Raw genomic sequence first — 14,460 nt, 5'->3', positions numbered from 1 at the left:
AGTAGAAGGTTCTTACCTATATCAATCGATTAGTTGAATCGATAGTGAGATGATATAGGGAACACTACTCTTAATCCTTCCTAGTCGAGTATTAACATTCAGGGACAATGTTAATGCGACGAGACTAGCATGTAGGTCAACTCGATGACTTGATCTCACAAGTCATGGATATAGAGATATCAAGTTGACACATGGGTATGCATTGGAGAATGTATACTGAATGACCCGCCATGAGAAAGTATCATGCATCGTTATATGAGTGTCATATACTTTCTCATGTGGCTATTAGTATGACTACTAGTCCTTGGACCTGAAGTCACCATGGTTCCCTACATAAGGAGTTACATACTTTGGCTTCGTCAAACGTCACCCGTAACTGGGTGGACTATAAAGGCGATTACTGGGTATGTAACAAATTATGCGGAAGGATGTGAGTGATGTAGACGGGATCTATCCCACCTATATGACGGGAGTGATATCGATATTCTTGATAGAGTGAGACCACGAAGTGCATGGCCATGCCCAAATGAGTCAATATGAGATATTGAGCTCATTTGATTGAGTAAGTCTACTTGGAGTTCAAGATTTAGATTGATTAGAGGATGACACGGTCTATGCCTCGCATTGATCAATCTAGATGTCAAGGATAGAAGGACACTTGTCATATATTGTGAGGAGTCACAATTAGTAGTCATAAGTGTTGGGGGATCGGTGGCCGGCTTGAAGGGGGGTTGGATAGACGGCACCCCCAAATCACTCGCTTTCTACGTATTTGTTAGTTGCGCAGCGGAATACAAATAATACAAACACAAATACGAATGCTAAATACAAATACAAAGAACAAGAAAGAGCAAGCAAACCAACACGCGCCGATTTATGTGGTTCGGAGATGATGCTCCTACTCCACGGCTGTCCGTAAGGTGGACGATCCCTCAATCCGTCGGTGGATTAGTCCCCGGAAACTCCGGCTAGCTCAAACCGCTCCTTGTGGGTGGAGAAACCTCACCACAACTTCAACCAAGAACACTTGGACACAAGAGATCCTTGAGCACTTTGGTGACTACTAATTAGGCTTTAACCAAGTCTAATTTCGTCGCCTTGGCCGGCCATACCAAGCTCCTTCTTATAGAGCTTGGAACAAATCAGAACCTAATTTGCCCGTTACCAGTCGACTGGTCCTTGCACCAGTCGACTGATGCCAGCCCAACGGCTATCTCAACGGCTCTCTGCTACAGTGCATCAGTCGACTGGTCCATACACCAGTCGACTGCTACAGTACGCTACAGTAACTGCTGCAGTACGCTACAGTAACTGCTACAGTGCCGCTACAGAAAACCCTAAAGCTAGGATTTTACTCCGAGTACAATCTCTCATGCACTCGTAACCTCACGACTCATTTGACTCTTCTTTGCAGCCTTGACCTCTTGCCTTCAAGCCTACTTCCTTTGGCTCTCGTCCCTCGGATGCATCCAAGCCCGCGGCTCGTCCTCAATGCCATCCTTCGCGTATGCCTCGAAGTCGCTTCCCTCGGCCCTTGTCCTCGCTGCCTTGTCCACGGTCCCTCGGATGCTCCATCCTTCACCGGACTCGAAGCCGTCAACCTGAGTCATATGTGTCACCTGCAGTCCTGCACAACTCAAGTACACATATCAAATAACAAGGGTAAACCTAACTTAAACCCTTTGCCCAAACACCAAAACACATGGTCCCGCGGACCATTGGGATTGCTCCAACAATAAGGTGATGTTGGATCTCAACATTCTTGTAACTTGGGGAGTAATGATGTGTTGCTAGATACCGCTCATTACTTATGCTTCTAAATGGGTTTAGGAGCATTGCCAAGGTTACAAGAACCTATAGGGTCACACACAAAGGACAATTAGATGGAGATTAGGTTCATTTGATGAACCTAAAGGATTAGGTTCATTTGATGAACCTAAAGGATTAGGTTCATGTGATGAACCAAATTGGATTAAGAGTAATCCAAATTAGGCTAATTGAGTTGGACTCAATTCGGTTCATGTATTAAATGAGTCTAATTTGGACTTAGACTCATTGAATCAATTTAATTCAATGAATAGAGATTCATTAAATTAAAATTGACTTGAACCAATGGTTAGATTTGATCAACCATGGGAGAGAAGTAGTCAAGTTTGACTTGACTTGAGAGGAAGATGAAGGGTCAAGTTTGACTTGACCATTTGCCACCTCATTGGTGAGTTGACATTAAGTGGGTCAATGATGATGCTCCACATCATCATGGTTGCTTAAGTGGGATGCCACCTCATGGGAGTGACCAAGAGTTGTGACTCTTGGCATCCCATGGAGGTTACAAACCACTCAAAAGTGGCCGACCACTTTCATTCAAGGGGTAAGTTTCATTTTATGTTGAAACTCCCATTCTTCCTCAAGCTCTTCTCTTCTCTCCCTCTCCTCCATGGTTACTGATCTTCTAAGGTTGCTAGCACATCCTTAGAGGTTCTCTCCATCGACTTGTTCGTGTGGATACACATAGAGGGTTGTACATTTTGTTGGAGTGTATACTGAAAGCCTAAGCTTTTGTAAACATTTGTTTTGAATAAAGAATCACATTTGGTTAAATTATCTACATTTGTTTGTAGTTGTTCAATTAATTTATATTGTAGATAACATAGTATGTGGTGTCACATACAGAAGATGATGTTATCAGTACCTTATAAATTATAAACAGTGGCTCACGACCAAAATGGAAAGGAACAAACCATTAGAAGGTCGTAGTGTAATTAAGTATCAGTTTATCTTGATTGTATAATTACACTAGTACACTCAGAGTGTATTGAGTAGGACCATTTGAGGTCGTTTCTTTTATACTGACTTTATAAATAAACAAAGACCTCAGTTATTATGGAAGTGTGTGCTCTTAATCCTAATGTAATAACAAGCACATATATTTGATATTTATTTCTTTAATTTATCAATGGGTGAGATTTAGTTCGTTGAATCAATAAACCCGATAAGTTGGGAAATGGTATCACTTATAGTGTGTGTTGTTGATTATAGAAGGAAACTGTGTCCTAGAGATACTAGGTTGATAATGTCCTCAAGAGGAGCTCATAAAGATTGTCATGTTAAACCCTGCAGGTGGACTTAGTCCGACATGATAATAAGGTTGAGTGGTACTACTCTTGGATTTAGATATTAATTAAATGAGTTGTCAGTAACTCACTTAATTAGTGGACATTCGATATCTTAAACACAGGGAGACTAACACACTCATAATAAGAAGGAGCCCAAAAATGTAATTTGGGATTGGTGCGGTAGTTCAATGATAGTTCTCTAGTGGAATGAATTATCATTGATAAAATTAAGTTGTGTGTTCGGGGCGAACACGGGATGCTTAATTTTATCGGGAGACCAAAACCAATTCCTCCTCTCGGTCCCTATCGTAGCCTCTTATTTGTAGAGTTCTATACCCACCTATACCCACCTTCTATACCCACCAATAAGGGGCCGGCCAAGCTAGCTTGGGAAACAAGCTAGGGCCGGCCTAGGTATGAATTTGGGTGGCCGGCCCTAGCTTGAACCCAAGCTAGTGGGGGCCGGCCAAATTAAATTAAAAAGGAATTTTAATTTTAATTTTTATTATGTGGAAGAAATAATTTATTAAAGAGAATTTAAATTAAAATATCTCTCTTATAAAAGATCTACAAAAGATTAAAGAAAGAGATTAGATTTCTTTCCTTATATGTAGATTGGTGAGATATTTTATTTTCTCTTTAAAATTATTCACATGTTGATAAAATTAAAATTATAGAAATTTCCTTTTATCAACCATGAAGAGATTTTTAAAGAGAAATTTTATTTTTTAAAATTCCCGGAAACAAATTAGGAAGTTTTAATTTGTTGATTGAAACTCTCCAAATTTGCTCTTTTGATTATGGCCGGCCATCACAAGGTTGATTGGGAAATTTTATTTTATTTTTCTCAATTAATTCATGTCAAGGAAAATTGAGGAAATTTTATTGTAATTAAATTTCCTAATTTGCCTAGGCCAAGGAATATAAAAGAAGGGGTAGGGGTGCCTTCATGAGACACAACCTCTATTATTTTCTCTCCCTCTTTTCCTTGGTGTTGTGGCCGGCCATCTTCTCTTCTTCCTCTTTGTGGTGGCCGAAACTCTCTATTGCTTGGAGCTCTTGTGGAGGCCGGATACTACTTGGAGAAGAAGAAGAAGAAGGAGAAGAAGCTTGCATCTCTTAGAGCTTGGTTGGTGTTTTTCTTCTTCCTTGGTGAAGCTTTCTTATTTTGGCCGAACCTAGCTAGGAGGAGAAGAAGGTGCTTGGTGGTTTCTCATCTCGGAAGATCGTTGCCCACACAACGTCCGAGGTTAGAAGAGGAATACGGTAGAAGATCAAGAGGTTTTTCTACAAGGTAAAACTAGTAATTTTTCTTTCCGCATCATGCTAGTTATTTATGGAAATAATACCAAATACAAGAGGCTTACGTTCTAGAATTTCGAATATGTTTTTCGATGTTGTGTTCTTTTGTTTTTTTCTTTTCCTTGTGATTTGATTGTTCTCTTTGGTTAACCTAAAGTTATTTTAGGAAATTAAATATTAGCTTTCTATAAAAGGTTTTGTCTAGTCGGTGGTGGTTGCTCCCATATCCAAGAAGGCCATGTGCCTCGCCACGTCAGTACTGGGAACCAATTATGGAAATTAATATTTAATGGAATTAATAACTTAAGGAGACTTGGGTCGAACGTGTTAAGTTCCGCAGGAGACCCAAGTCAAAACCTAAAAGAACAAATAGATTAAGTTTTAGATCAAACGTGTTAAGTTCCGCAGGCGATCCAAAATTTAATTTAAAAGAACACATGGTAGCTAGGAAAAGGTTCAGACCTTTGTACAAAATTTTTGTACAGTGGAACCTATAGGTTTTCCGAGTAGCAACCAACACATTTGACAACCTCGAGATCCGGCATCATTTGGACGAGCGGGATACGTGAAGGGCTTCGCTTCAAGGGTAATCTTTCTTCCTTGTAGATCTAGTGTAGATCTAGTTTAGAGAAACTCGTACACGAAGTTTTATGAAATTTTATAAACTTTGCACAGATCCGTGGCATGAGTTTCGAGATTTCCGCAACGTAAAAAGTGATTTTTGCGGTTCGAAAAACCCAACATATTTTACACAATATCACACATAGATATTGAAAATAATATTATCACTATGATTTTAATAAAAATTTTGGTCATCTGATGCTAAATAAAAACTATCTCACGTTTAACATAGCTCATGGACACTTCGTAATTACAACAAAATAATTTAATGTAAACTAAAATAATGATAATTTCATAAGAATGTTCTCAAAGTTGAGGGTAGATGATGGTGTTGATAGATGAGATACAAACGAAAGAGGTTTAGAGTATCTATATCAATTTTTTAATTACTATATCTAAAATTTTAATTAAATAATTTAATTTATTAAATTTAGATAATCATCTTTCACTACACACTACATCAACTATCTTAAATTTTTATTATCTTTAATTTTTTATTATTTTCAACTATTTTTTTTATTATTATATTTATATAATGAGCAAAAGAAGAGAGATTGAAAAGAATGAATGGAAAGGGAAAGATTAAAAATAAATATTATTTTATTTTTATATTGAAGTTCTTAAATTTAAAAAATCACTATTCAATAAATCTAAATTTAAAAATTAGATATAGCAGTTGATTAAAAAAAAATTTAACTACTTATATAAAATTTAAAATAAAATTTTTAAATATTGTAGCTAATATGAATGCTCTTATAGACTGAAAAGCAATATCGTTTTGATATCTTTAAATAAGGTACTCATTCAGCAAGAGGACCCATTGAAAGATCCAACATTGGATGTAGGGGAGACTGATGCATTCATTTGCACTCCTAGCTAATTCACGGCTGTACGTGTTGTTAATGAACTAAAACACAAATCTACTCTGCTAACCTGCATGCTTCCTACAGAAATAAATGAATGAAGAATTAATATGCTCGTCTTCATTATCCTGCAAAAATAAAAGCAAACTGGTAGGGAAGGGAACTCCGGCGACACAATTCCTTGCTTCTCATGGACTCCTAACTGCCATATGCAGCATATGGAACAAATCATCTGTAAAGCTTCTTGCAACGTGCCCATAGTGATAGACGTGGCCATTGTGATAGTGGCACGAAAAGAATACTCGTCTTCTGGTGTAGACTGCAGCAGCGAGTTTTAAGACTTGTTACAAGCCCTAGTCTATTATTAACCATTAAATAATAGCCAAAAGGTTAAAGCATACACAGAACCGTCCATATTGACCCCATACAGCAGTCCGATGGAACTACTTGTTAGCCAAGTCTCCGTAGAAATATTATTCCATGGCAAACAATGACAAAGTTACTGGTCACTTAATTTGATTATTTTGTTAGATCGATCATCTGGTCATTTTGTTTAATTTTGATTCCTATTTTCCAGAGAACAAAACTGCAAGAGCATGATATCTGGGTCATCCAGAAAAGTAAGTCTGGGCCCTCTAACAAAGTTCTTTTTTTTTTTTTAAAAAAAAAAGCAAAACATCATTAAAGACAATTGGTATCCTAATCACTTAATCATATCTGTAGGAGATTATTGAATTATTGGAGTCCATGACATCGACACATTTAGGTTAACATGATTTGATTGATAATCACTAAAAAAATGAAACGGCAAAGTTTTGGAGAAAAACTTAGCAAAGGAACATTCCTTATATATGTTTATCAAATGCAAAGAGAGCATCAATAACTTAAATATTAGAAAGCTGCACATGATTCAAACTCTCCGAAAGCAAAAAAGCTACAACAACCAGCCTACAAATGGTTTCTGAATGCAGCTATGCTTCCAATTAGTCCTGCTCAATTTTGGTCCAGAGTTTCTATCGCCTGCCATGGACAACCTATTGCAGTTCTTCCTTGTTTTCGCTTCCCTCAGTATTTGTGCTACTTCAAACAAAGTTGCAGAGGTATTGATGAATGAACCCTAGTTCTATGTTGCTTTCAGACTAATAAACAAGAACATGAAGACTCTATCCTTTTGTTCATCTAGAAATATTGTTGCTAAACATAATAAAGGTTCTAGTTATTCAGTACCTTCTCCTGAATTAATTGTTGTACTATGATTCATCTGACAATTCACTAGCCTTGAAAGTTTAATTCTACAGAGGGAAATCAGACCTTCTATATCTTTAATCATCGTAATTGTCATACTAAAATTTTCTACTTCACAAAATTTCATATTGCCGAGTTATATCTTAACATCTTAAATAGCTGCATCTGTTTTCTATAGCCGTATGTTGTCTACATGGGTAGCATAGAAGGTGGAGACCATGATGCTCTACAAGCAGAACACCTGCAAACGTTATCCTCTGTCATTCCAAGGTAACACAGTACTTCTGAGAGATTGTTATATGTAATCTATAACCTTGTAATGGCATGCAGCATGTTCTCATTTGATGTTTATCATAACAGTGATCAGAAAGAAAGGGTATCTCTAATACAAAGTTACCATCATGCATTCAAGGGATTCTCGGCCATGCTTACTCAAAAAGAGGCTTCATTATTATCTGGTTGCAATATTTTTCCTTAATTTACATTTATTAGTTTTTGATTAGTCTTCCAACACAATGAATTAGGTGCATGATAACAAATTCTCTACGTTGGGACGAGCGTATTCGTCTTTTTACCACCATGATAACAAATTCTCTGACAACAATTAATACCACATGTCTGAACCCAGGTTATGACAATGTGGTATCAGTTTTCCGAGATCACATTCTTCAACTTCAAACTACACGATCTTGGGATTTCTTAGATGAAGAATCTGGTATTGGATCACCACGACTCCGCAGTAAAGCGTCTAATGATGTTATAATTGGCATAATTGATACTGGTAATTTCACTAATTCTTATAAATTGAATTATATTCATCAGACATGAGCTTTTACGCAACATACTTGGAGCACAGAGAAAAGAAATACATGGAACTCTTTCATTCTTAAAAAACAAAACACTTGGTCGGATGATATTGAATGGAATGCAGATATTGGCCTTCTAACAGTCAATAAAATCTAAAAGGTGTGATATTAGAACTGAAGCAATGAAATTTTATTGCAGGAATATGGCCAGAATTGCCTAGTTTTAACGATAATGGGATGAGCATGATCCCATCAAGGTGGAAAGGAACCTGCATGGAAGGATCTGATTTCAAAAAATCTGATTGTAATAGGTAAATGCGTGACCTGGTAATTGTTTTTTTTTTGCATCTATTTATACAATAATTTATGTGTGTTTAAAAAATCTATGACAATATATATTCTTAAACCTCGCCTCAGTTCCTTATCCTATGAATTTATTTAATACTGTGATAGGAAGCTGATAGGTGCAAGATACTATACTAGTCAAGTAGTATCCATCCAACCACCATCAAATGACCCCCACGTTAACAAAGTAAATACTTTTGGATCACCAAGAGATAGTGTAGGTCATGGAACACACACAGCGTCCACAGCTGCTGGCTCAATGGTATCAAACGCTAGCTACTATGGCATAGCAGGAGGAGTAGCCAAGGGAGGTTCTCCTTCAAGTAGGCTCGCCATGTACAAGGCATGCTCACTCGGTGGATGTGCTAGCTCTACTGTGTTAAGAGCAATAGACGATGCTATTGATGATGGTGTCGACATAATCTCAATATCAATAGGAATGAGCTCTGTATTTCAGTCTGATTATCTAAGTGACCCCATCAGCATTGGTGCATTCCACGCTAACCAGAGAGGTATATTGGTTGTTTGTTCGGGTGGAAATGATGGGCCAGATCCATATACAGTGGTCAATTCAGCTCCATGGATTTTCACAGTTGCAGCTTCAAGTATTGATAGGAGTTTTCAGTCAACAATTGTTCTCGGCAATGGAAACATGTTCAAGGTAAATTACACTAGCAACAATGTCTGTGAAAATACTAATCTTTTGTGTTGTCAGAACTTCAAAACCTGTCACATTATATATCAACTAGATTGTGTCATTCTTTCAGAAACATCTGCGCAGTCAATCATGCCAAGCAAAATCTTCATTATTGAAGTATGATAATAGATTTATCTAAACCTCAAAATGTAAAACTACAAACTTGTCCAGGGAACAGCTATAAATTTCTCCAATCATAGTGAATCAGTGACATATCCCCTTGCTTATGGTGGCGATGTTGCAGCAGAGTTAACACCGAGATCAGAAGCAAGGTACTACTACATATCAAATTCAGTACTCTTCTCTCATATCCCGCAGAACAGTGGGTGCTAATCAGACTTGATTCTCCTCTTACTTTTCTCTTATGAAATTGATTCATAGTAATTGTTATCCTGGATCAATCGATGCTGATAAGGCTGCTGGAAAGATTTTAGTATGTGTCAACACTGATCCATCTGTGACAAGGCGTATAAAGAAGTCGGTAGCTGAAGGAGCAAAAGCTAAAGGGATGATTCTTATGGATGAGGTCGAAAAAGAGGTGCCATTTGATTCAGGCAGTTTCCCATTCTCACAGATTGGAAATGATATGGGAGATCAAATTCTTCGTTATATTAACTCTACTAGGTAAGATACGCTTTAAAAGTTTTAGGTTGCAGATCAAAGTGATTTTAATTTGTAAATTGCGAATGCAGAAAGCCTTCTGCTGTCATTCTACCAACTGAGGAAGTGAAGGAGTTCAAACCTGCACCGGCCGTTGCTTACTTCTCTGCCAGGGGTCCTGGAGCACTCACTGAATCTATTCTTAAGGTTCAATTTCTTTTCATGCTTAATTCAAATGGGGCCAATGTCTATACAAATTATCCATGGTCCATGACTTTCTTTGTTGTTGATTTATTTCTGATAAACAGCCTGATGTGATGGCTCCGGGCGTTAGCATTTTGGCAGCATCAATTCCTTCGTCTGATGGTGTTCCTGTAGGGAAAAAACCATCAACCTTTGCTATCAAATCAGGAACTTCAATGGCTTGCCCACATGTAGCTGGTGCTGGTGCCTTTGTGAAATCTGCTCATCCAAGGTGGTCTGCCTCAATGATAAGATCTGCACTCATGACAACAGGTATTTTGTCGCATGGGAATTTCAGTAGCACTGATATCAGAAATTATTGATAGCCTTGCTTTCATCCCTGCAATGCAGCTTCTGTAACAAACAACCTTGGAAAGTCCCTCACAAGCAACTCAGGTGCTAGTGCAAACTATCATGACACGGGAGCAGGAGAGATAAGTCCACTTAGAGCTCTGAGTCCAGGAATAATCTTTGAAACCACCACAGAAGACTACCTTAACTTCCTCTGCTACTATGGCTACAAAAACCAAGCAATAAGAACCATTGCGGGCACCAACTTCAGCTGTCCAATTAACCCCTCGCCAGACCTAATATCCAGCATCAATTATCCTTCCATCTCTATTGCAAAGTTGGAAGGCAAGAATCAAGCAGTGACAACTGTCAGCAGAACAGTGACAAATGTCGGACCACCAAATTCCACATACACTGTTTCTGTGGATGCTCCAACTGGATTAATAGTGAAGGTTTCACCTGAGAGGTTAGTTTTCACAAGGAGAGGGATGAAGGCTTCCTACCATGTCAATTTCCAAGCTACGACAATGAGCAAAGGATATGCATATGGGTCCATAGTATGGTCAGATGGAGCTCACAAGGTTACAACAGTATTTGCAGTCAATATTATGTAATCCATTGTCTGTACAATTTGATCGAGTTTTTTTCTTCCCCTTTTTCCGAGTTTTGTCCTCCTACATTAATCTCTTCTGGTGCCTTCATTTTCTTTATATCTTTTGTTTTTCTATTATAACTTTTGCTTTCCTGTGGAATTGTGGTACCCGTAACTTTCCTACAATACCTGCATCGTGATTTCAGTATGCCGTTGAGCTCCTCGTTTTTTCTCTTAGTGATGTCTCCTTCTAATATTTTTAGGACAAAAATTAAAGGGACCTGTTAAATAAGAGCGATTATATTAGCGACCCCTTTTACAAAAGAGACAAATAAGCACTCCTTCCATAAACTATCTTAAGAATACTATGAATCCAGTGTTGTTCTATAAGCTATTGAGTAGCTTCTACAATATGTAAAATGTGTAGAAGCTACCAGCTAACTTCTATAATATATAGAAGTTAGCAGGTATTTGTTACACATTATACAAGTACATGCTCAATTGACACGCTTGATCGTAATTAAATTATGTTCATTTGAAATGAAATAAATGTCATAGAGTCTACATATTTATTTTGCTAATTGAAATATTATTTTTACATCAGATAAGCATGTTAGGATCGAAATATGGGGGGGGGGGGGTTGAATAGTTTATCGCGCTTGATTGCTTGCTTCTTTGATGATGATATGCAGCAGAATAAACTCGAACCAAACTTACAACGCTAACACAAAGGATTTACTTGGTATCCACCTCAAGAAAAGATGACTAATCCAAGGATCCATACACGACACGCACTCCACTAATAAAAATACTCCTTCTCGATCGCAACCGGAGGCGGAGAAGTCTCATACAAACTCACACAACAATATACAACACCCACAAGAAGAAAATACAAAATATACAAATGGACCTTCTTGCTTACTTGTTGCTTGTTGTTGCCTCTTGAACCTTGGAAGTGTGATTACACTTGTCTCCAAGAGCCTTCAAGAACTTGCTATGAAAATGTGAAGAAGCTCGCTGAGATCGCGCTGTAGTCGCTGGAGAGGAATCACAAAGAAGACGCTCACCAATGGATATAACCTATGCAATGGTCGGATCCCAATCGATTGAATGACTCTCAATCGATTGGGGAGACTTTGAATCGATCGGCTGATCGATTCAGAGCACCTCTGTGCTCTCTGGAAAACGCGTAAATCGATTGCTTGATCGATTCAGCCTCTATCGCACGATTTTCAGCTTCCCAACCGATCGACCGATCGATTGGAGGTGCCCAATCGATCGACTGATCGATTGGGAGAGGTTCTGTGCTTGCGGCAATTACTCCCAATCGATCGGCCGATCGATTGGGCCAAACCTTCTTCACAACACACATCCAATTGATCGATTGATTGATTGGAATACGGTTCAATCGATCGGTTGATCAATTGACCCACCTTTGCCTTGCCTAAACTCAAGTCCAAGATCCCCAAATCCAACATCCGGTCAACCGTGACCTGTTGAAACCTCATGCCTAGCATCCGGTCAACCTTGACCTGCTAAGACTCTTCACCAAGTGTTCGGTTAATCCCTTTGATCCACTTGGACTTTTTTCCCGTGCCGAGTGTCCGGTCAACCTTGACCCACTTGGACTTCCACCAGATGTCCGATCACCCTTGACCCATCTGGACTTCCACCAGATGTCCGGTCACCCTTGACTCATCTGGACTTACACCATATGTCCGATCACCCTTGACCCATCTGGACTTCCACCACATGTCCGGTCACCCTTGACCCATTTGGATTTCCTCGTGCCAAGTATCCGGTCAATCCTTTGACCTACTTGGACTTCCCAACACCAGGTGTTGGGTCAACCTTGACTCACTTGGATTTTCATGTGCATGGCTTCACCCACCAGGACTTTCACCTAGTTTCACTCACTATAATTTTCTCACTGCCCGGCTTCACTCACCAAGATTTTCCCACTGCCCGGCTTCACTTACCGGGATTTTCACCTACCTGGCTTCACTCACCAAGACTTTCACCTAGCTTCGCTCACTAGGATTTTCACCTGGCTTCACTCACCCGGATTTTCCTCTGTCTAGCTTCACTCACCAGGGCTTTTCATCTACCTGGCTTCACGCATCAGGACTTCCCATCTGCCTAATGTCCAGTTAGGACTTTCCCAGTCAAGTATCTGATCTGCATTGACCTACTTGACTCTTCTTCATACCAAACTGGTCAAACCCTTACCAGAAGGGAAATGCATCAGTAATCTCTCCAATCGGACGATTGTACCTGCAATCTCCACATATTGTCAGTCTCCATGTATTGTCAAACATCGAAACTCAAATATCCTGACTCAGGCTTAAGCTACTCTAAGCCTAGTCAGCCTGGTCAACTTTGACCTAGGGGATATTGCACCAACAATTTTTCCCTTTTTGATGTTTGACAATACCTTTAAGTTACGCTAATCCCAAAACCTCAACTTCCTTTTTCATGCCAAAGCATGAATGAGGGTTTCTTTCATTCTCTCCCTTTCCTAAAGGGCAAACTCCCTCTTAAGGAATTGAAGGCATAGTACAAACCCTACATTTTCCCCCTAACTTTCTTAGAGGGGTAAAGGCCTAACTTAAACCCTACATTCTCCTCCTATTAGCACACATCAAAAACTCTCCCCCTGAAGAGTTACTCACTATTGTTCACAACTTCACTCGTTGTTCACAACATCATAATGAAGGCCTCATACCCTTCATTATCTTCAATGCTCACTCTTGAGAATTAACCAATCCAACAATGAAGGTCTCATACCCTTCATTTTCTTCAATGCCCACCTTTAAGCATTACACAACTAAATAATGAAGATATCCACTCTCCATTGTTTCTTAATGCTCAACCTTGAGCATTTGTCCAAAAGAAGGATATACCACCTTTCATGGTTTTGGAAAATTAATTTTCATGTCCTTAAAGAGTAACTCCCCCAAAAGACATGCTCGTAACTTCTGTCATTGTACCAACAATGACTTGGAATCCCTAAATATTTAGGAAACTCAAATTTAGAAGTTTTGAGGTTCAAAAATCTAATATTGAAACTAAACCTCAACCTAAACTTCTACTTAGTCTTCCTTAACCAATCCATCCTTGTTTTCATCATGAAAACTCCCTCTAAGTGTATACAAATATATTTCAAGGGGTTAGGAATGACTACCTAGACTAAAAATGGTTTAAAATGCTGAAATCAGGCTTCCCACCGAAAATCGGCATTTTCAATCAATTGAAGTTGAGTCTCAATCGATTGAAATCATTTCAATCGATCCACTGATCGATTCTGCGAGCATCTGTTCACTGAAATTGCCCTTGAATCCATCAGCTGATCAATCTATCCTGGGCCAATCGATCAGCTGATCGATTCTGCGACATTGTGGTCATGAAAAATTTATTTTTAATCGATCAGCTGATCGATTGAAACCTTCCAATCGATCAATTGATCGATTGGATTTCTGATTTCCTGAAATCCAATTTCAGGGAAATTCAGAAATGCCTTAGAAATTCTAAAAAATTCTAAAAATCATGAAAATTCATGTAGACATTACTTAGGATATATACTATCATGGAAAAATAACGTTCTATAAAAATACTTCCTATTTCCAAAGATTGATACAAACTTGAAAACTTATAAAAACTTCAATGTTTTTTCTAGTTTGTATCTAACTTTTCAATGATGATACTATCAACAGATAGTCTTCACCAAGGTTTTTCAAAA

At 38.6% G+C, this 14,460-nt stretch overlaps 1 protein-coding gene across 1 annotated transcript; it reads left to right on the top strand.

Annotated features, from left to right (window-relative positions):
* Positions 1-6,762: 6,762 nt before the first annotated feature.
* Positions 6,763-10,881, top strand: LOC122037327 (CO(2)-response secreted protease-like). The gene is made up of 11 exons (XM_042596758.1): positions 6,763-7,002; positions 7,326-7,417; positions 7,508-7,605; positions 7,776-7,928; positions 8,153-8,264; positions 8,407-8,959; positions 9,167-9,267; positions 9,377-9,619; positions 9,688-9,802; positions 9,904-10,111; positions 10,190-10,881. Exons 1-11 carry the CDS (start codon positions 6,868-6,870, stop codon positions 10,741-10,743), a joined length of 2,364 nt encoding a protein of 787 aa, XP_042452692.1. The 5' UTR covers positions 6,763-6,867; the 3' UTR covers positions 10,744-10,881.
* The last annotated feature ends 3,579 nt before the right edge of the window (positions 10,882-14,460 follow it).

Source organism: Zingiber officinale, unplaced genomic scaffold (genome assembly GCF_018446385.1).
Source record: "Zingiber officinale cultivar Zhangliang unplaced genomic scaffold, Zo_v1.1 ctg254, whole genome shotgun sequence".
Classification (NCBI taxonomy): domain Eukaryota; kingdom Viridiplantae; phylum Streptophyta; class Magnoliopsida; order Zingiberales; family Zingiberaceae; genus Zingiber; species Zingiber officinale.
The sequence above is the reverse complement of the archived record's forward strand: the minus strand, read 5'-3'. Positions and strand labels throughout refer to the sequence as shown.

Bases quoted from the DNA above. Each gene is read 5' to 3' on its own strand.
- LOC122037327 (XM_042596758.1), top strand. From the start codon at position 6,868: ATGCAGCTATGCTTCCAATTAGTCCTGCTCAATTTTGGTCCAGAGTTT. The intron at 8,265-8,406 runs GTAAATGCGTGA...ATACTGTGATAG, and splicing joins AAAAAATCTGATTGTAATAG to GAAGCTGATAGGTGCAAGAT. The intron at 9,268-9,376 runs GTACTACTACAT...ATTGATTCATAG, and splicing joins ACACCGAGATCAGAAGCAAG to TAATTGTTATCCTGGATCAA.